Source organism: Fopius arisanus, unplaced genomic scaffold, assembly GCF_000806365.1.
Source record: "Fopius arisanus strain USDA-PBARC FA_bdor unplaced genomic scaffold, ASM80636v1 scaffold00016, whole genome shotgun sequence".
Lineage (NCBI taxonomy): Eukaryota > Metazoa > Arthropoda > Insecta > Hymenoptera > Braconidae > Fopius > Fopius arisanus.
The window spans coordinates 289,796-314,059 of NW_011887755.1; the positions used below are offsets into that span (position 1 = coordinate 289,796).

At 39.0% G+C, this 24,264-nt stretch overlaps 1 protein-coding gene across 1 annotated transcript in view; it reads left to right on the plus strand.

The window, feature by feature from the left end:
* The window catches only part of LOC105263680 (uncharacterized), a 62,230-nt gene that overhangs the window by 22,591 nt on the left and 15,375 nt on the right, over window positions 1–24,264 (plus strand). Inside the window, exons 2-5 of the mRNA XM_011300040.1 lie at window positions 18,159–18,310; window positions 19,544–20,706; window positions 22,004–22,098; window positions 22,619–22,743. Of these exons, the coding sequence (XP_011298342.1) occupies window positions 18,238–18,310; window positions 19,544–20,706; window positions 22,004–22,098; window positions 22,619–22,743 (1,456 nt within the window). The 5' untranslated portion in view covers window positions 18,159–18,237. The remainder of the gene's footprint in view (window positions 1–18,158; window positions 18,311–19,543; window positions 20,707–22,003; window positions 22,099–22,618; window positions 22,744–24,264) is intronic.

The following is a 24,264-nucleotide window of genomic DNA, read 5'->3' on the forward strand; positions in this document are numbered from 1 at the left end:
TGACTGATCCAATTTAAAACGATCCCCGAGAATCGCAGAAACTATTCCAAAGGCTTGGCAATTGCACAATGTCCCTGCCTCCTCCACCAAAGTTAAATAAGGTTGGCCCTATCGCTATATATATTTTCCTTTACGTACCCATAACTTACGCCATAAATTACCCTCCGAAGGTAAATAAAACGAATTTTACAAAATGACCTCTTTTTTATACCTATAATTCTCACTTTTTACGTAATTCGACATAAAATCGCAGGTATGAAAAATTGCGGGAAAAATTAGCCCCGAAGTTTTCCCCCAGGTCAGATTGAGATTTTCGTGATATATCCCCGGAGTGTAAGTTTACGGTGAAAAATTTTCATCCCGTCTTTTCAAGTCTTCATGTCGTTAAAAAAGTTACGTACGTCGACAAATCTTCAGATTCTGGGGATTTTACATCCGGCACGTTGAGACATGACAAGACACTAGTATTTTCCCCGAAAAAAAAACAAAGCCGATGAAAATAAAAAGAGAAAAATTAAAATTCAGTGGAGCATTACGTATAAGCCTGACGGTGAAAAAAAAAAGTAGGGAAGTCAACGATTTAAACGATAGCGTTTTAGGGTGCGACGAGGAGTGGTAAATAATTTATGAATCGACGACCCCGATTTTACGGAACGGAAATCTTGAAGAAAACTTTCAAGCTGTCAGGTATTTCAATGTATTTATAGCAGTGGAAAAGCCGGTATACGGGAGATTGACTGAGAGAGCAAGTGCTCGATAGATTGAGGGATTTTTAAATAGGATACGACCGCAATTGATAAAACCTCAAATATTTCACTGTAGAACAAGAAACCTCAAGGTATATTGAATGACTATTAAATTCAAGTGACTGCCGCCCAGTTATTTATCTGTATAAAATCGCAATCATTCTACAGGAATCCCGCGAAACAATCACACAGACTAATGCGAAACGAGAAGTGAGAAAGGTGTTGTTTTATTGAGAATTGGTATCAAAGGTGAGTGGAGAGCAAACGTTTTCTTCACGCTCCCCTCAAATACAAGCAAAAGAAAATCCATGATGTAGTTCAATGTATTTTTCTTTTATTCTCCATTTTTTTTCTCACCCTTGACCACCGAGGACAATGGCTGAGGTACACAAAAGAAAAATAAATAACAAACAGGCGAAAAAGAGTGCAAAATAGAATGCCACCTTCTTTACTCAGCTATTTTCCTCCAGTAACAAATTTCCTTTTCCACGGGGAAATTGGAGTGCGAAAAGTTGACAGAGATGTGACGTCTATAGAGTTATGAAAAATTACATCTAAAAAGATTTCAATATTTTTTCCTTTTTTTCCAGTTGTATAAACACATAAATGTTACATTAAAAATTCAATCAAAAATTTTAATAAGAAATATAGGCTGAGTCAAATGAATTTTCGGTCTTGAGGACAATGCATTTTTTGGGTAGGCGGAAAAAATATCCCCGGAAAAAATAGCCCACACAACCAAAACGTCTTAAAACCCACCCAATTTCATAGACCATAGGAAAATTAGAGTCCTTGAAAAAAAAGACAACGAAAAAAATAATTAAATTAAAAAATAATTAAATTGAGCGAGTTTTAACACGTTTTGAATGTGTGGGATATTTTTTCCCTGGGATATTTTTCCGGGATTCCATTTTTTGAGGTGTTGTGTAACACAGGGAAATTGCAATCACCGAGAAATGAACGAAATAACATTTTTATCTATTTTTATTACGAGACGTCAGATCGTACGCTGCATTTTACATTCTATACCCAGCAGGCGAGAAAAATGCACTCGGTAAAAAAGAAGTTTGCGGTAATGCAGAAAGAGTTCTTGTGAGTGCGCAAATTTATTCCAAGGATTTTCAACATAATTTTATCGTGTGATCAAATTTTATTGAATTGAAATTCTATTGCGTTTTCTTTTGTGTATTTTTGTAGTCAGTTCCCTCTGAATTTTTCTGGATGCGGTAGATAAACGGAAAATAAACTGAATGGTAACGAGCCAAAGGTAGGACTATAATATCGCAGGCCGCAAACTTTATGATGGTAAACATCAAGTTGATTGAAAGACTGAAAGGAGACCATTAATTCAGCTCCGTAGCGTTTTTATCATTCGTCTCTTTTAACTCGAGTCCCTTTTTTTTTCTTCTTCAGTAAACACCCGCGGAAAAGTTCACCTCTCCGTGGATCAAGCGATAACAAAATTCTTCTCACTCTTCAATTAACCAACGAGTACTCGGCGAAAATTGCGTCTAACAAGTGTTATTTTATCCCCACGGGGGCGTCAGTTTGAACAATTAAAGATGGTATTCGATAAGATGAAATTTACCTCTGGCTCACAGATTGGAAAACGAATGATGGACCGAGAGAGTATGGATGAAAAGTTGAAACGAGACGTGTCGATTTGCGATTTTCCTGACGACGTGGACCAGTGATAAGAGGAGAAAGAAGGTGTGGATCAGAGTAGGAAGGAGAGAGACGTAAAAAAGGAGAGCAATGGATCTTGAAGAAGTTCAAACGACCGGAGGATCTTGGAACTTTACCTCCAGTTTTTTTCCCTCATCGAATGCAACCGTTCTACCGGTATTCCTGCTATGCCATCCATTCCACTCCAGAAATCTTCATCTTTGGCCAAACTTTAAACGCTTTCAGAGGCTCTAATAATTTCAAAAGAGATTTCCAATCTTTTCCTCCGCTTTATGAATTCTTAATTGAACATAAAAGAAAAATAACCAAAAATCGATTCAATCACTTTGTGAAAAATGTGAGATGAACAGGTAGTGCAGGTAGCCGAGGAAAAAAAATAAATAAATGGGAACAGGGAGAGCTGTCACAGGGGGAAAAATATATAGCTTGGTTGGGGTGATAGGAGGAGAGGACGTCAATATGTGGTTGCCCTCTTAATCCGTTGTTTCTGCGTTACGACGAGTTTCGGTATCGCTTGGTGCCTTGGCTGTTAAAAGAAATGACCTCGTAAACGTTGACTACCCCTTGGAGCATGCCACAGTCATGATTGTAAAGCATCCTCAGGCGCACCAACCGAGAATACGTGCCCGCTATTCTCCACTCAACATTCTGTTTTTTTTTTTCACTATTTCACCAGACTCTTTCCACTGATGATTGCGGCCTTCATTTCGAAGACAATCACGTTTGGCCTCAACGCACTATCAGTTGAGAAAATCCTGTGGTTCATTCCCATCCAATTCCCCCAATTTTCACCCAAACAGCTCGATCATCTGGTTGTCATAAAATGAATTCGCCTCTCATCAACCCTTTAACACTCCTCCCATTACTCTTTACAACTATTTTTTAAACATCCACCTCCCGAAAAAAGTTATTATCGTAAAAAATAAAGCGGCGGTCTTATTTAACGAAATGCATTTTACATGATAAATTAAATATAAATAATAACGATGGAATGTTTTAGAATAAGAAATGTAGTTATAAACTTTTTCGATCAGGAACTCGCTAGTGGACGGCATTAAAATTTCAATCCTCCGGGGGAATCATTGAAGCGCGTGGAATTTTTGGAATATATATTTACCCATCTCAGAGGTAGTCCTGCGTGGGAGCTTTACTAGTCTCTCTCTGCATTTCAGTGATTTGCGTTCACTGCGTATGGCAATGCAGTTGAATAATGAAACGGCGGAGTATATTTCACCTGCTCTCCCTCAACCGGGTCAATCAATAATTTCAAGTAATATGAAAAATTGGAGATGATGAATGAATCACCGATGCTTTGCATTTCAATACCATCTCGAGTGACTTTTCTCCTTTAACTTTTGGTAATCCACTTATGCACTCAGTTCCACTGATGTTGAAATGCACTTATCAACCTCGACCACGAGTGCCACGTCATCCAGAAAATAAATAGCGGGTGATGTAAGTTCCTAGAACATATCTGAATCTTAGTGTGGATGAGAGGTGAATTGAAAATGGTAAAGAATACCACGTTGATGCCTACTTTTAGGAAGAACACCAGTGGTGCAGTGTCATGAGATGGGTGAACTCTAGCGTGTTAAATTTCACCGAGAAAACCCCACAGAATGCTGCCTACAATGCAACTCTTTATAACTATATATACATCATAATGCTGTGCAGGAGGTAAATGTACCTCTCAAGTACCTCACGAAATCGAATAACATGTTTTCCCATACTCATGCATTTCTCGCATCCCCCAGGAATTGTCGGATGCTACGACAAAGCATTGTTTTCTTCCTTTTTTCATCATGTCCGCTTTGTACAACTCTATTATTCATTCTGCCTGGGCCAAAATTTTCCAGACATTTTAGTTAATTAGTATAAATACCCGTGTATTTTGAGACTTTACCCGGACTTTGTCTCAACTATATCCCGGACTGGAACGACGTCATTCGCCTGGAGAAATGGTATGGCGCATGAATTTTGTGGCCAAGCAGATTGCAGTTAGGGCATCCCTTCCCGTTGTTTCGAATGGTCTTACGAGGGGTTTTGTGCGGTGAAAAAGAGGGAAAGAGAGAATGAAAACGATGGGAAAGGAGATGGATACTTTAGTTTGCACTTGGAAACGAGAAAAGGAAAAAAAACGAGAAAAGTTCAGGACGAAATTTTCGCTTTGGGATATATATGGGCTAAAGTCCTAATGGATCGTATTCCATGATATTGCTTCAGGGATTCCCCTCAGTCTTTTATAGCCAAGAGATACCAGTCGCGTTGACAAATGGCGAAACGACTTACTCAACCCATCTACAGGCTGTTCTCAATATTCTCCTCAATGCAAGTCTACTAATTCGACTTTGTCATATCGTTCCATATTTCAATAAAACTTTGTTTTAAGAATTAAACAGCTTGTGAAATTTCTCGAATAAAGTAGCCTTAATGAAATTACTTTCATCACCATAATGGGGATAATTCAATGACTCAGCATGAGAGACTAGCAGCGTTGTAATCTGCCTGCCTACGCCCTCGGTTCCTCCACTTCAACTCCTCCCTTTTCTCGAGCAGCTTAAAATTTCACTTGAATTTTATCTTTTTGAAACACCGAGACAACTGAAACAAATCTGCCTATAACATGCACTGTTAATATTGTATATGGAGTAAAAATTAATCTTCTCCATGAATACCATCATACCACATCATCGGATCACATCCACTGACGTGTCAACATAAAAAAAACGAAAACCAACCGGAAAGCAACATGCATTTTATTCTCGTTAGCCTATCGTTATCTTTCGCCTGATCAGTCAGTAAAAAAGAGGATAATGCTAGAACATTTGTGACACATGTGAAATGGAAAATCACAGATGAATTTTCCATTTGACTCATCCCGATTACCACTGACTGGTTTCTGCAAATGACTTTAGGAAGCTTATATCGCTCGAGGGTTGGCTTATCAGGCAAAACTTAGTAATGTGACACATGTCTCCAACGTTATACGCTTTAACAATAGACCGAAGAGCTAAAAGCCAGCATCACTCTTATCAGTGGCTTTTGCTATAATACCACTGGTGTATTCTGCAAACGGATTGACTCCCTGGGGGGAGGACGAGTGTGATTACCGCCCTCCACCAGATGCGACTTGTTACGTATATCCCCGGTACAACTACATTCTGGGAGATATATCCCCTGGTGATGCGATCAATCTGCAAACATGTATGTAAGTTTGAGTTGCTAGGTCTACCGTGGCATATACTCAACGGAATCATCATGTCAACTATTTGCTGCTTTCCCTGTATTGGTAATCCACACCACACCTATTCATAGATATCTGCATTGATAATTTGTTTATTTTTATCTCCATCCAGGCTCATTATAGTTCAGTCTAAATATTTCAGGGTACATCAATATCTATTCACAATATTGATGGTTGGGCATATTGCTTTTGCTCGATGAACACTTTTTACAAGTGGCCCTAATCTATCCAATACTTTGGCCTGCATCCAGAATTCCCAAGTGGAATTGTAACCTTAGAAAACTCGTAAATTCTACAACTCATTCTATTACACATTTCCAATCTTCTGTTTCTCCTTCAAAGAGTTTCTAGATCTGCATGAAAATCAATTTATAACTATCGAAGAGTCATTGTGAGTCATAAATTTCACTGCAATTGTTGGTATTTCGAAATTATTCTGAAAGATTTGTTCAACTTTGAAAAAGGTGATTGCCAAGTGTGAGAACAATGCCTGACAGGGTGTGAGGTATTTATTAAAATTTGAGGAATCAACTAAAAGTTATTTACTGTACTGTATCCACGAGTTATTCAACTTTACTCACTGCCCAGTAAATCATCTTTCTCGCCCTCTAAAGGATGGGAAAATCTACCGCAATAGCAAAGAGGTAAAAGGGCGAAAGTTATTCGTTGAATCCAAGTTCGTGGTAATCTGTGGCTCCACCGTAGATACAATTACGCTCACTTGAAAATGTATACATCTCGCCTTTGCACATATATGAAGTAGCATATAATATTGACTCAGAGGTGGGTAGGGATGTTACGACGGCAATTGGGCATTTTGCCAATGTATGAAACAAAGCTTTCAACTATGTAAAGTCCCTTGATAACTTCATCCTACGACCTGGCTAACTGGATTCTCCTGAGAGATGTCCTCTCTTCTTCACCTGGCCGTCTAGACTCTAGACTCTAGACACAATAGTTTATTCACTCCGTAATGAAATAAAAAATAGATAATTAAACTCGCGTATTTGACAATTTTTTAAGCGATAACGTTGTGAATATGTGTGCATACATAGAGTGAAGGCTGGAAATCGATTGGCCAGACGATCAGCGCAATTACATGAAAATCCAAGCCACATCGTGGTCACGAGACCTATCCACTTGCACTGTACTTAAAGTACACACCGCAAACTGAATTATACCATCGGGGCCTGGCCATATCATCAGCATTTCAGTCGATCTTCGATCGAATTACCATCACCCGTTGGCAATTCTGGCCCCATCCTCTCCACCTTCATCAAAATATAGACAATATTCCATGTACCAACAATACACCTTTAACATATGCACGTAAAGCTGCGCATTAGACCGTACATTGTTATTGCAACTAACTCTGGATGAAGTGCCTCCACACACCTGGTACTCCGTGGTAATTAATTTCGGATAATCCTTAATCGCTAATTGTGTCGCTTGGCGATCCGAGGATTACAATCTGTAGGCCTTGTATCATAGGGCAGTATATATCCACTCAATGTTTCAGGTGAGCCAACTATTTCAATTCAATGATCACTCATAAATATGATGAAATTAAATCCCATCCATGGAAAAGTGGAATTTTTAATGTTCTTACGCTCTACGATTTTCTCGGAGACGAAGAATTATTTCTTTCTTCATTGAAATACTTCTATTCTCAACTGGGATTTCAATTGGTAGGACATTCCTCTTTGTCGCCAGTTCTACCATTTCTCTTCATATTTTCTTCGTCAAGTTTAGGGTGAAAAAGGAGAGTAATTACAGAGGGAGTTTGAAAGCTCCAACGGAGCTTGGAACAATTCATCCGGGTGTCTTCATCAACTCTAGACGGAAATAAAGAGGTAAGTTTCACCGAAATTCAAAGTTCTCAATGGCTAGACAAAATTCGTCCGACCAGATGACGACCTGCCAGAGGGCTAACAATACCCAGTTGTCCGATGTATATCATCTACTCTCATTCAGGGCAACACCACTGGCAATACTTGGTGATTTCTTCGCTAGTGCTTGAGAACTTGTTCAGTCTGCGTATTTGTTGTCTCCCATTCAGACCATTTCTCATTCAGTAAAATGAAAGGGACTCGATGATCAAATGCTCTTTCTTCATCATTTTAATCAATAGGTACATATTTTTAATCGACAGGTGACCACTTTTCACATTGAGTCTCAACTCCTCAGAACACCATAATCCTCCGTTAAACGAAGAATATCGAAGCCAGAATCACTCGCAAGAGCGATTATAGGACTGGATATTTTTTACCTTCCACCGTCGTTCCTTTTCCCTCGTAACTTGAATTGCATCGACGTCAAATCCTTCCGAATCCATGCTTTCTAATCCACCTCGTATTGTGGCGTTGATTCGAACATCCAGAATGTAACAGCTAATCCCCCGACGAAATTGAAAAGATTAAGATTTACTCTTTTATTTTTTTATCGTCTCTTCACCCATTACAGCCTCGCCGTTTGATTCAATCAAAACCATTGCAATTGAAATGAAATCACACCTATTTCAGTGTCATTACAATTACCCAACATGAAAGCTCGTCCAGTGGAGTACGAATGGCTGGAATCATAAAAATCGCCTGGCCTCTGCTCCAGATTTTTATGGAAATATACGTCAACTGCAATTGAAAACATATAACAGCTAGAGTCCTACGCTTGACGGTAGCCTATTAGGTGAATGGATATGTAAAGTACATTGAGTATATAACAACCAGCACTAACCCATGTAAAACAAGTTCTTTAATTCTCTCCTCCACTGCTATCATCAATGCTGATTTCCCATGGTGATACCACTTTGTCATTCAGCCCAACTCAAGAACACACCAGACTTGATTTAATTCAGCGTAATTGGCCGTCTTTCATTGCGCATATTTTATACCTTATTATCCAACGAGACCGACTAAAATGATAAATGGCTTGGATACATCCCGGATAATTTTAATTTTCAACGCGACGCTCTGTGTATCCTCCGATCAACGAGGGTGAACAGAATGTTGATTCTCTACCTGTACAAAGAACCTTCAACCACATCACAACCTCTTTCATCTACCTTTTACTCTCAGCATAATATCTTTTTGCTCCTCTTTCTCAATCTCGTACCTCTTCGTCCTATACTGCCACATTCCCCCCTTTTTGCATTATTTTTACTACTTTTCATACTTTTATAGACACACGATAAAATTTCATTCAAGGACATGAGCGGAAATTTGTCAGAGACTTTCACCTCCGACGCTGTACGGAAATTGGGTTACAATAGCTGGCAACCTCCTCTTGAGACTCTGATGAAGCTCTTTTCCTACCTTTCTATGATACCTATATACCATGGATCATTTTCATTTCCATTTTTATGACGTTTTTTTTTTTATGACGTTTTTTTTTTCTTGTTTTAATCAAAGTTTCAGTGGGTGATGGATGGGGGCTTTTGGGAGTGGATAGAATTAGGCAGTATCTTGGGAATTGGTCGTAGCATTTGTAAAATAATATACACACGGAGGTGAGTGTACTCCTACGGTCAGCAAACTGAAACTTGATCGTTGGATGTCCGCAGTTGCGGCCGAGACCCAAAGTTTACTGTGTAAGCGATTCTGAGATGTCGATAGCGGTCAGCCTGGTGTGCACCGGAGGGATTTCATTCTAATTCCCCGAAGGAAAATTTCTATCAGAGGAAAACACATCGGTATATACTGCAAATAGGATTGACCAGTGGAGCGTAACCCTAATTCCCGTCCTGTTAACTCGCAAAAGCTCCAATGGTTATCCACCAACCAGTACAACTAACTAAGATGAATAACTTCTGCTGCACGAAATAACTCCAAGAGAATTTCCGTCTCGCTGAAGAGTTACCAGGACTGCATATTTCAAAGTGCATTCTCTACATTGACGTGGATATTCATGATTTTTTTTTTCCAGTTTCTTTCTCATGAATAGTTGATTCGCCAAAGTTATTCACATTTTTTTTTCTCTGCTTTCCAAAAGATATTTTACAGTTATACCATAACCAGCGTGATTCACTACATAATTTCCACTGATTTTATCTGAGCGAATTGTCCAGAAAATTGGAGGAGACAATGATTTGAGATATTTGAGAAAGAATACGATTTCTCTGATATTTGACAATATATCAACTAGATCAACTACCGACACGCCAAATTCCATTACCATAGATGTTGATTGCAATTGAACTTGTGCCCTCTAGTTTGTTTGATTGATTAATTCACGGTTGTCAATGGGAGTGAGGCAATAAAGGGCTTGCCAGGAAATGATGTTAAACTCGGTGTATTTACTGTAAATGGAAATATTCTTGGCATTAGTATTGAAATCACAGCGGTTTGACGTCTCAGACCAACCGGTACAAAAGACTTCCGGTAGAGAGTGCCAACTACTTCTCTTGGAATATTCCATACTGCTTTTGATCAATGAAACACGCCCGAGACACAATGGACCAACGAATATCCCAGTCAGGGCAGGAAGGAGTGGATAGAAGAGTTCAGCTTGGAGGCATTTCATATACAGAAGAGAACAAGCAACAAGCGATCAAATTCCCAGAGTACCGGCTTTGTTTGTCCTTTCCAGTACGTGGGCTATGCATCAGGCCAAGGATAAGGCTGACCTGATGAGACTCCATTGCCCCAATGAATTTCCCTCAAAGGATTTCAATTAAATTATTCGTTCGTGTTTGCTATCCTTTGAAAGGCTCTCACTGGCTTGAGGGAACGATTTGCCAATCATTTCTTTTCCTCACAATAACACCACAAGTAAATAGAAAAAAAATGTTAAATTTTCTCTGAGCAGGACCAGAAGTCTGCAGAGGTCACGAGGATGCGGAAGAAATCATAAATTCCATTCGACGTGACGACATTCCAACCGTTATCACTGGGTAAAACTTCTTCGTCAGGAAAGCCATGATGGAAAAAAAAGTTTGTGCTGAAAAGGGCGCACTGCTGAGAAATCTCCCTTGGCATTAACTTACGATTTATAGTTTTCCAGTATATCATAGATATATCAGGGATATAGCAGGGGGATGGGGATGGGGGATGAATAACAAATACATTACGATGGAAATCCCAAATGGCAATACTCCTTCATTTTGTGAGACAACTATCACCATATCGTTATTCACAGAGGCCTTCCTCACCGGATAAATATCGATATATGAATGGATAAAGTAATATTATTAAGTGGAATTATCATGAACAATAACCGATTTTTCATCAAGAACAGAGTGGCTTGTAAAAATTTAATAAATTCCCACTGTAATGGCTCTTAGCGCCGCCATTACGTGAACCCCTCGATAAAGCAAATGAAAAAATATGTACGTTAAGAATTAATGGGAAGATAAATAGATAATCTACTCAGCAGTATAGTCCACGACAAAGTAATGAAGTAATTTCGCATTTTGTGGGGGAGTATATTATCTGTAACCATAACCCAGCATAGGGTGACATTTGGCTGTACGTCGGGAATAGTGAGTTTTTATGACGTCGAAAACTCTGGCATTATCGTGCTTGGGCCGTTGTAATGTATACGCGACCATCGTTTGTCGCATATTAAATAGTGCAAAGGCGTTGCAACAGCTTCCGGTACATCAGCGTTACCCTGGGAATGCAGTCATAAGGGTTCCTTTGGTGAATGTCGAGAGGAAAACAGCGAATGCGCAGGGTTTATTGTTAACTCCAAAAGCATCAAGACTCATGGAGCCATTTTTCACATAGTATAATCATTAAAGTTATGGCAGACGAGGGAAAGAAAAATGCGCGATAAAGTGACTAAAGTACTCTGCGGGTTTATTTCTCCGTCAATAACGTAAATATTGCGCATTATCTCGGAATAATGACCGACTCTAAAATGCTGTATGAACCGATTCGATGAATTTAATCGCACAAAGTGACGGTAAATTTAACACAATGGCTAACGGTTAGTTTATAATTTGCATAATAATTGGGAGGGAACGTGAATTAATGGCTCCTGGCCTAGATCATGCACCTGATATTTCAATTAGATTTGAAATAGTCAGTGGTCCTGTAACGGACGTGTCACACATATGTATGCTACCCTACGTATCCCACTGTTATCCATTTTAGTGCTCATCGTGATAAGATTATCTACCAAACGTAAGGTAACACTGTGCTCACGTTTCTAGTCCCATGAGGGTGTTACCAGCATTGCAACTCCTGTTCCACATTTTTTTTTTCTCTCTACATTCCAATAACGAGTTTGTCATACCTTAAAAGCGTAATCTTCCTACTCCAATGGTTCCATTAAAAGTCGTTAGAAAAACAATACCTTTCAGTATTTTAATTCCAAAGTGGGATATAGATATTTTTTTAATCGATGTAATCTGATACAGTCTACTGAGTGAATAAACGGATTTCGAAAATGGGAAAATTCAATTAATCCACATGAGCTGTGGGATAAAAAAATATGGAGGCGGTGAGCAACTAAGACCGACGTCATTGTAAAAGTTTCATTGATTTTTCTCTTCCAGTTTTTTTAATAGTTAGCATCTGGAGTACTTTTAACGCCATATCTTTTTTTCTGCCCTCGTCCTGTCACCACGAGCATTCAACTCGTTTCACAAAAGTATTTATGATCTCTCCTCCATCATTCTCGTAAAAATCCATATCTGAAGGACTGAGCGATAAATAACGCGTGATATCTTTATGTATGAGAAATAAAATATTTTTTAAACTGCCATTTACTGTACGCCATTTTGCCGGGTGTGCAGTGAATTTGCAAAATCGCTGAGAATAATTGGCGATTTCGGGGCAGTTAATCAAAAACTTGGAAATTTCTATAAAGACCAACTGGTGGACCCGAGTAAAGAACTCGTGGAGAGGAAAGAACATTTGCTGAAGTAGAGGAGCTCGAGTACAGAGTGTGGAGAAATAATTCATGAGCGAGAGTAAAAAAAATGGTCAATAGCGATAATTCAAGAATGTTTGTGGTGTTGGTTGGGTGCGTCATGTGTGAGGATGCAGCAGTGTCTCTGCATATTGCGTAAACTCTAGAGAGAAGAATAATGGCCCTCAGTATAATCGCCATTATTAAACACAAACACGAACGAGAGAAGAGGAGAATGCAGAGGCTGAAGATTCTAGAAGGGAAAATCCACCAGCCAAAAGTGCCCATCCAATAGAACTACGTGATTCCTTCTCTTTCCAGCATAATGACATTATATTATGATATTATAGGTAAGCAACCCCGGGGCTGTAATTCCACTGTGGAAAATTACGATGAAAATTATATGTGTGCTCTCATTACTCTCATTACTTCTCTGGAGTTTACTTTCATCATATTAGAAAATGTTTAGTATTATTCATGGTGTTGTCTGGAATTACTCGTCAATTGGTCCTGACAATAGTTTACTATTGTTTATTGCAAGCTATTGTTAAGGAAAAATTTAATTTTATTCTCTCCTAAACTGAGTACAAAGAGATAAAGTGAATGGAAATTCTCGGCGATAGGAAGGAAAACATGATAAAGATTTCAAATGAAACCATTTTATTCCCGGCAGATGAATAAATTTGTTGAGCCAGTGGAATTTTTAGTGGCATACCTGAAGGTATAGTTGTACTAATTATTTAGATAGTGAAAATGCAACCACTAGCTGGTGGCTCAGCCCCAATTAAATTAGGATAACGCATACCGATGGGAACCGTTAATTCACTGCCGAGCATTTCATGAGATAATTGTTACAACCAGCGATTATTTTTTTTTTATTTCCATTAAAGCGCGTTGAAAAGTTATTTGTCATGTGAGCTCTGCAACGAGTACATACGCATTTGTTTAATTCCACCAGTAGAAAAATTCTCTTAATTTTCAGAGAATTTAAAAGCTGATGTTTAACATTCGGCACGTTTATTCTCATTTCCCTTCGCCATGTTTATTTTCCATGATTCTGCGCAAGAAATCGACGAATGGGGGGTCTGAGCCTCTGAATAAATGAACACGACAGACAAATATTGCTTCGACATATTGCGTAATAAAAAAAATATGGAAAAATAGAGATCTACATTGTACGTGTGCCCACAAGACATAATTCATCATATCATTCAAATTTGTAATTACGTGATAGAAATAAATGTGGAATGTACGTTAATCTCGCAATTCCCTAAAAATAAATGATAAACAAACAAATGATTAATAAAAATAAATAATTAATATAAATGGCTTCTTTTGGGTGTCATCGACAAATGAATAAAATTTTATTAACTCCACTCCTGGTATTTGTTATAATTTCATTATAAAATGGAAAAGCATGCACTCTAGGGGAGCACTCTGTCCGGTAAATGGAAAAATTGTAATTCTAAGGTGTACAAGGTAACAAAGGACCTTAATAGAATGGCTTGAATGACACAGAGTAAAGAAAATGAGAGAATGCAGCACATGGATCCCCGTGGAGACTTTGTGGTGCAGTGGCTGTACGGTAACTTTGTTAATGGCATTCGTTGTCGTGACCATGAATTAGCCAACTTCCTGTGGAATTTTTATCGAGGTTCTTGGACCTGACTAATATTACCCCATTCCACATCACCATTTTAATCTCTTGAATCTTTCCCTTACCTAATGCTGTATTAATTAATCGATGGAAATGAAGCATGTCTTCTGCGTTCTCCGCTGGTTATAACTTTAATTAAACTCAGGGTGACATTCTTCTCGGAACGAAATACAAAAGAATATTGTATTTTTTTTTCTCTCTCTCATTACTCTGTTCTTCTCTTTATAATTCTTCTCTCAGATGAAAGCCAGGGGAGGGAAAAAATTGACCGAAATATTCACCTTTTAGCATTAAATTTTCAACAATGCAGAGTCGCTAGAAATGGGGGTGAAATAGATGTAACCCCGGAGACAGAGAAAAAGAGGATAGAATATGGAGGTGATACAGTCAGGTATAAAGCCAAGATATTCCGGGGTATTTCAACTCGCTTTTTCTCAAACCCTGAACGGACTATCTGTTCTCTCACGCTACCTGTAGATTCTCCACTTTCTAAAAAATCCTGAGGTCTACAAAATCTCACTGTCCCGTTTTTTTCTCCACTCATTTACTGTCAACGATCAGGAAGGTATAAATTATTCTTCAAAATTTTCTGTATCAACCGAGACGATTTATTGACGAGCTCAAACGTTCGCCGGGAAATCAGTAGCTCAAGTAATCGTTATGAATTGTTTGAGAAAGAGATTTTGTTGTGAGAAATAAAAAAACTACAGCCTCGAGGCAAGTTTTTCTAATTAGCACCTCAGCTAAACTTTGCCCAGTCAATGATTTATAACTATGACTTTTTGAAAGGCCATGCTTCAGTAGTTATGCCAGAATGATGGCAGACTTCACGGGTAACGCGTTTACTCTAGGGTTTTCGCGATAAAACACACAAAACTTTCTTGTTTCTCACGAAATAACAATGCACCAACGGAAACCCCATATCGTGGAACTTTCAAGGTGTGAGGGGTATATTTTCACCTCGTTTGTCGGCCTCGAGTTTCATATGGACGTAAAAACTTTAGCACCTTTGAGATCCAGTGGGAGTAACGCAACCGCGATCTATATATATTACCGTCACGACATAAGAGTTGACTTTAATTTTCACGCAGAAAGTGAAAAAATAAAGGGCGGAGTTGAAGGGAAATTGTACGAAAATGAAAAAAATAAGGGAAAAAAAAAAAACAGCTACTACTCGTCCTCGCAGATGGCGTACTCACCACATTTGTGCGCCTTCTGGTGGAAAATAAGATTGAAAAGGCGTACCCACAAGGTTTCACGTGAGGAAGGATAAAAAGAAAAAGTTGTGAGATTCGGAAGGAGAAGGGGTGGAAAGGGGCGGGAAGGGGGGAGAGGGGGGCAATGGGGGAGTGAGACTGTATATAAAAATGAGCGGTAAATTTATCCCAACGATGCTTGAAAATTCTCAACATTACAGATGTATTATTTTCATGCCTACTTACACCAGTTGAATAAAAATGTAATCCGAATCTCTTGACACAGCTCTCGTTAGACAATGAACGTTCAATGAAAAAGTAGAAATAATGGTTCAGGCTATCGATTTTCCAATTGTATTGACTTGTCGCCAACCTTCTACCGTACTGTTTCACGAATTTGCAGAGAATTCTTCTTTATGCGATGCAAATATGGATCTTAGTGCTCGAATATTCCATAAAATATTACGTGAAATACGGTTATAGCCTCTGTGCACCAATTTCTTCGACTATTCCTCATTTTGTATGCGTCGATCTATTGATATTTATCGTTGCAGCAAATTATTGAGAAACGGATGTGCGGTAATTCACAGAGCTGTTGAAATTATTCACGAATCTTCTCTACACGATGGTATGTGCTTTTACTTGTCATTCAAATGGGTGCGCATAATCTAAGGCGTTTGTGCCATTTTTCTATTCCGCAAATTTATTCATCACCTGATTTTCGGTTCACTTTCTATCGCGAGAAATCACGAAAGATTATAGATCAGGCCCCTGGGGCTGATCGATCCATTTTTTTCCCATTTTCTTCGTGGTTTGAGGCGATCTATGAGACGATAATCAATAAAATTGAGGCATAAATGGCTTTTTGCTTTTTGCGGCAGTTAAGATCGAGGAACTGAAGTATCTCGGGATATTTACATCGATGGATTGAGATAGCTCGATGGCGATTAGAAGAGAGGCTAGATGGAGATCGCCTAAAGGCTGGGGCACACTCGGTAATAGTTTTTCCGGCTCCTCTTCGTAAAGTTTTTCAATCCCTCAGTGCGACACACTCAAGTCTCAAAGGCGTGGAAGGAAAAGGGAGGAAAAAAGTGGGAAAGGTGAGTTTGGTGAGACGAATGGTGGAGAAAGGGGAGAATATTCCCCGGAATGGATGTAAAACGAGCAAAGTGAGAGCTTAATCCCTTAAAGAGTAACATCACTCTCTCTGATGAATTTTCTATCATTCGCTGAGCGAACGAGAGAGGTACCAAGTTCTGAGGAGAAATTTTTCACACCCCATTCTGTTGATGGGATTATCCTCGTTGGAAAAGTAACACCAACACTATTACAGTTTTGGAAAATACTGTTGATTCACTCGGACAATTAATTATTGTTCTCCAGTTGAAGTTGCTATCAGTTGCAAAAGTTCACGTGTTGGGTCGTGGTGGAGTCAGATATGACAAAATATTCGGGACATAAATACGAGATAGCTAAAATGAGAGAGAAACCGTAAATTAACAGTGCCAGAATTGTAAAGCAGTTTTCAATGCACAAGCGACCAGACGTCACGGATGATTTTCCAATGGGGACATGTTCCCCTGTCATTTCATTTATCCACAACTTTTCAAATGCCACCGCATCGTGCGGCTGACATTATACAAAATATACGATATTTTAACATCATTAACTCGACTGTAAATGCATCGAGTAACATTCATGCGTTATTGTTTCAATCACTGGAAATTTGAAGGTTTTAGCCTCCAGTCGATAGCACGCGATAAAATTGAGGTAATAGCCACTCCCTAGCAATTACTCATTAACTCATAATAAATAATTCCATTAGCCAGAGGGTGAATTCCATTCTGTTGCATTTCCACAAGAATTACCCGAGAAACTCTCCTAATGAAATGATGTATCCACAACGTAAATGCTTGCGACTAAGTTAGAGAAACCACTTTCAACACTAAAACTATAGATAAAGATAATTCGTACGATGAAAACTGTATTCGCATCTCCATTCACACCATTTATACTTCCACTTGAATTTCCAACAGAAGTTATACCCAAGGCATCGGTTGAATGGATAAGAATGCTTTTCATTCCCTCAGAATTGTCGCCACGTGTTTCAAGAAAATTAGTTGGAAGACTATTGACGTTCCCCCAATGAACTTTGTACTCGGTACATTTATTTGATAACACCTCTCAAAGTGCAGCGTCACACTCCCCCGGGAAATCATATGAAAGCATTCAAAACAGTTCCAATAAATGAGTCACGGATCACAAGTATTTCCCATTTTCCTCTGATTCATCTGAATTTCGTCATTATTTTCAGATGAATCGGATCCCCATTGTATAAATATTCAAGAAATAAATTTGCATAAATAGAAGATTCACCGATAACGAGAAAGCTGAGGGGGATAAAAAAAAATTGATAAAGAGGGCACAATGATATCGGGTGTGCACAGCAATAATTTTTTAAATTCTCCTTTTGGTAAAGTTGGTCATAACGGAATACAGTTGTACTCCAGTGGTATTGCATGCTAGGCATGACTCTGTATGCAATCTACCGACGTCTGGCCGTGTTAATTAATATAGCACGGTGAATTGCATACACGTATAAGTACTTGGGAGTACAGAGATAGCAGTCGTTGGATCAAATGGCTTCTCTTCGAATGTTTCCTTGAGGCAAATATTACCCCAAGTTATTTTAATTAATCATATCAGTGCCCGTTAAGCTTAACAACGTTCACTTGATCAAATGCTAATACTCTGAATATTGACTTTGATGTTTCCAGGGGTAAGACTGAAAAAAAATCACGGGAAACATGGCGGATGTACCGGAGGGCTGAGTAGAGGGATAACTAATTAACTGAAATGCCGCAGCTGAGTTGGTCTGCACTGGCTGTTATAGCCGTCTTCGGGGCCATTTTCATAATGGCAATATCGGGTAATTATTCAGTTAATTGAAAAAAAAAAAAAAACAAAATAAAACAGAATATAACAGAATGACTGAGATGGAATGCAGAAGTAAAAGAGAGAAGTGTAGAAAATGCCGTCTGTTGGAATAGCCGTGGATATTTAACTACGCGATGCCGTTTAAAGGGGAAAAATTCTTTGGCTTAAAAATTTAAAATAAACATTAACATATAGAATGCTGCATTTAAATAGCGGGGGTGGGGGTTGGTGCATGCGCAATCGATCATTTCTCATTCCCCGTTAAATGGGAAGAACGAGGAAAATATCTATACTCATTGCGCGTTTCACTCTGACGAAATTGCTTTCCACCCAGTGACAATTCCCTCGCAAGCGTCATGATAGCTATAGCATAAACTGCTGGCAATATCAGGGACTCCAGGACAAACAAATTCACGAGTTCATCTCTCTCTCTTCGGTTGAATGCTACCGTCTGTATTGCATCGCTTTTATTCTAGTGCTAACTTCAATCCCCTGTACACTTTGTATTTCTTTTTATGGTATTCTATTGCCGTGAATGGAATCCTCTGAGAAAGAGATCAGGTGGATTTCAAAAAATCATGCATGACGGTCTCAACGAGAAAACGAGGGGACGAACCTTCGACGGAGATGAGACTAACGAAGTGTCTATTACTTGCGCTACAACTTGCCATGCTAGAGCAAATACTATGAAAGAACTCGTACATTCCTCCACTCGTATGAATTCTGCTGACACATTCATGGATTGCTTTTCCAGATGTGTGATTTCTCTTTGAAGCACGCACTTGGAAATATCCTGACCCCATCCCTCTTTTGAGATTTAGCACGCTGGAGCATGCATTCGTATGTTGAATTTCCACTGGAAAGTACCGCCTCAAAATCTGTCTTTCAATCTTCAGAGTTCAAATTTTAATATAATTTATCGAAACCAGTCAGGCAGACATAAATATTCCGGAACAAAATCGAATTTCCATAGGGAATGAGACAATTTCACGTAGAGATGTTGAGTTAAAATTGAAACTTCAAAATTCACTGTAACATGGAATAGTTTAGAGCGAAATGTCAAATTTACTAGAATGGATTTTTCTCAAGTTACGCTGTACATAGGGAATTGTAAAAAAAAAATCTATTTGTTGTACTGATAAATTCTTCGATTCGTGGACTAAAAAGCTATTTCCAAGACAAGTAGATTTTCATGGATCATTTTTTATTCTCCTCGCCATTACAGAGACGGAGAGTAGAAGCAGTAGTACATTTGAAAACATTCATCATCGAGCGAATAAGAGTGTCACCTCATCTTCCTCGGGTACACGATGCTCTGGAAAACATACAATCGAAGTCGTCGTGAATGGCGGTAACTGGAGGACCATCGACCAAATAGAAGGTGATCGTGCTACCACACATAAACCTGAGAGACTTTCCATTTACCAGTGGAAATATACAAACAGCCCGAGTGAAAGAACGTCCCGAAAATTAAAAAAAAACGAGAAACTATTCGTAAAAATGAAACTAGAGTCGCTAGAAATTCCAATCATCTCACCTGACATTGGATTGAGCAAGAGGGAGGTTTACAAAAAATCTCGTGACAAGAGAACTTTCAAGGAGGACATTGTCGGGATGACAGAGGGTCACAGACTATTCTCAAATCAATTGGAGGAGGATGAATTGCCGTTTGCCAAGGATACACTTTTACCACTAGACGAAGAGAAAGCTCTTTCAACATCAACCGAGTCGTATGAGACATCAAATAGTGATACAGACACATCTGGAAGCCACACCGATACGACAACAGAAAGTGATAATGATGGTATGGGAAATCTCTACTCGTCAAATAGCTCGATATTAGTATCAATAACATCTATAATATCTCAAGTAAGAAGTGAAAAGCTGGTGTATCAGACCAATACGACAGAATCCTCTGTCGATAATTCATTTCCTCCTCCAAATGTCATTGATTCAACCGAGGGCACCCTAGAATCACCGTTGAACGTTTCAACTCAGAGCAATGCACAGGATGGCAAGTTTACCCCAGCAAACCGCAAAGAAAAATCATGGGATGGAAGCGCAGTTGACAGTAGAAGTTATTCGAGAAAGGACCACTCCAAGGCATCCATTAATCTTCTTGAGAGTCAGCCAAATAAGGTATTCTATGAGATCAAACCCTCGCTCAATACAGCCATGGGGGCTGACAATGAGGCCACCAGCACCTATATCCCACCAATGTGGACAACAAAACACCATTTTTTGGGATTTAAACTGCCAAGTGTACCAAGCTCCTTTGGGAAATTCGGACCTTTCTTCGTGGATGAGGTGGATCATCGTAATATCACTGAAAGAATCGGTAGCATTGTTCAGCTTGACTGCAGAATTGGACTCCTCGGAGACAAAAAGGTATTTACCTACCATTATATTTTCTCTATATTATTTACCTCTACATATTTCATCAATTGCGATCCTCATTCTTTTCTGTTTTAGATTTCAGAAGTTGAATTCAACTTCTCTCTCGTTAATTATTAAACTCACTTTTCCATGTACTATCGTCTTGTTGTATTGTCTCTCCATTAATAAAGTAACTTCAATATCTTCGAACAACTTGCTAATTGCATTGCAGTTTATGTGATTATTTAAACAACCTCCCCCCTGTTCACCGCTCTTGCACTCCACAAATAAAATTTTCAAAGTTCAGTTCCACGAGTTTTCATAATTCAAATGAAGTTATTATTCTTTGACCCGTGAGCCTCTTCGACGGAATATTGAAAGTACAGAATAGTATTTAACGAATTACAAAGCGGGATGCACTTGTTTGGGCTTTTTTAAATCGGTAGGATCACGTTCTTGTGTTTTTACACTCGCAGAGGTGTTTTTGCGCCTCATTCTCCATTCGATTCTACCGAGAACGTTTCTTTAACAGAGTTGAGATCCAACTCGTGCCAGTATTTTTTTCTCTCAGTTGGTTCTAGACACCCGTAAGAAGGGCGATACCCAGGGTGGTGTGCACGTATCAGACGTTTTAAATTCCCGCGAGATTCGTATTCCCTAGAATACGAAATGTGAAACTGATGGAAGAAGGATGTGAGATCCGAGACTGGGAAATGAAAACAAGTATTTCTAGTGGCATGAGGTAGGATGTCCTAGAAGGCTTGTATATATATATCGACATCCTGCCACTATCCCTGAAGCCTTCCCAGTTCAATCCCCTATTTTCTTTGATGAGAAAAAAAAAAGCATAAGAACGTGAGTGCCTTTTTCAAAAATTTTTCACCGGGTAGATTGCTTGAGAAATTCACTGAAGCTCTCTCGTCAGCCAATTAGCCATTCCCCTCTCTCATCGTAACTGATGGGAAATTTTCCCGTAAAATTTCTACGGTATTTGCCTATATGGCTTTCGATGGCCAATTAAATTGTCCAGGCCGTTATGTGTACATCATCAAACGATCTGAGTCAATATTGAGGTAAACCGGTAGCTGCATTTTAATACGCCATTAGCTGTACTGATTTAATAATTCCCATATCTCGCATGGCAAACGAATTGTACGAACAACAAATTCCTAAAGTCCATGAACATGAGTGATGAGAATTGACACTTGACACACGGTGTAGCGAGCCGAACGTCCATTTAGAATTTGATTCAATTGCAAATCCTCATTCGATATGACTTTCATATTTGTTTTTTTTTTCATCTTCACAGGTGACCTGGTTTCAACCCAATAAGGACTCCATCCGACTCCTCACAGTTGGAAATGGCCAGTACAGCGCGGACGAACGGATTAGCCTCAAATTCCAGTAAGTTATTTATTTTTCTATCCATCAGTTCCGGAATTAAAAAAAAAGACGGATACAAAAAGGAAACGTTAATCTAGCGTATGGCCAGTTGGACAGGATATCTTTCGAGGAAGCGATATTATTCGGAAAAGCGAAAACAACATCTGTCGATATTAACAATCAAAGCCTGCCAATTTCTGTAAATATTTTATGAGTATTCAGAGGATTTGATATTAACGCGAAGACTGAAGAAGTACAAATAGATTTATTTTTAAACGTTTGTCAATCTTGTCCGCTTATGGAACAAGCGAATATCTCATGATTCACTTCAAGAGGAATTTAAAGAGAAAGGGGAATTATTCGCGATGTAAAAATAGCACAGAGTGTCGAGAAATGAGCTGAGGGATTTATCTTTCAAGTGATTCAAACCAGTGCTTCAAATCACTGGGGAATATTTATACAACTCCCAGAGTTTCCAACCGCGTCACCAACTTTATGAAACTGTGAATCACGTACAATCACCTGATTTGTTTCTTTCAAGATATCCCGACAATTGGAGGCTCCAAATCGCTTATGCAACCCTTCGAGACACCGGAATATACAAATGTCAGGTGGAAATCGATCCCACCAACTTCATGGTTAAAACATACCACGTTCTGGTAACAGGTAACCCATCATGCTTATCATTAAATTTACGTTTGCACTCCTGCCTCTAATATGAGATTACTAAATCTTCCATCGACCCTATTTTTATCGAAACCAAGATAATTTCGAATGAGTTGACAATCCATTCTCATCTCATTCCCTTATGAATCAAGTAATAAAAATGTCAGGGACACATGTCCATAAAATATGAGTCACATGTCGATTGATTTTAATTCTCAATGGTGAAGATGGAGATTGGAGAATATCTCCAAGGCAATAATGACACAGTGACAATGATAGTCTCTGTGAAATATATACAGAAAGCACCTACTGATGCCATAGTTAGAAGTTTGACAGGACTCAATGGCAACTACAAAGCAAATTACAGTTTGAGCACGTATAAGTTGTCCCTGACGTTCGGCACATCTATTCCTTACCCCAGCTCCTCCTTACCCACCCAAAATATAACCGCCCACGAACGTGATCCACCGGTGAGTGTTCGAGTCTAGATATGGCCAAGTGGTACATGCCTGTACGTGCATCGCAGAAGATACGAGTGAATTTCTCCGATGTAAGCATCGGCGAGCGCGAGTTGAGAGGACTCTCGATTCTCGACGTACTCAGAAATTAGGATGAACTGGGAGAGATGACTCGAGGATATACCTTCGGAAAGCCACACTCGGTACACCAGTTTGAGTTCGTTAGACGAGAGAAGGGCATTCAGGATGAGTACATTCAAGTGAATTACTCTTTCAGATGTAGGTTTCATCGGGAACATATGAAGAGTTTCATCGAGTTGTCCAACTAGAATTTGAAAAAAAACCCCAGGGCACTGGTAGATGACCCAGTATTTAGCCAACTCTCAATTTTTCAATTAACTATCAACTATCCTTCGTATGACATCGACGAAAATGTTTGCTTCTCATAAAAATAAATGGCGATAAAAATGGCGAGGAATGTCGATTGAATTATTTTCTTTAAAATAATTTGATGCAACTTTCAACTGATAAGTTAATGAAATTCTTTGGTGGAAAGATTCCATTGCCGGCGTGGCTTGCACCTGGTTGAACTTGCGGGGGAGAGAATAAAAGAGTACTTGGAAGAATTATTCAAGAAAAAAAAATTAATTCGATAGATTCAACAATGGACAGAGCTTGAATGATTGAAGGGTAAAATGGATTTAATAAAAACTCACCCTCTCAGTGGCTTTTATTTAGCCTCTCTTTTCTCTATTTATTCAGCCGAACTTCAAATTAGTTTGAGATTGAACATTTTTCTCTATCCCCTCGTTCCACCATTTTCTCCGCTATATTCCCATAAAGACCACAGGGCAATTCAGTACTTCCAGCACGAAGAGTTGCCCACTTTGTCCCTTTATTTATCAAGGCCAACTGGAGGATGAACGACTTATTAGAGAGCCCGGATAAACAGACTAGTTGTTGGCTAAGAGGTGGCAATGAAGAGTGAGAGTATACAGAACACTAGCCAAAGGCGGTAAAACTTGAAGAGGAAAAGTGGAGGAGACATTTTACGTGGTATATA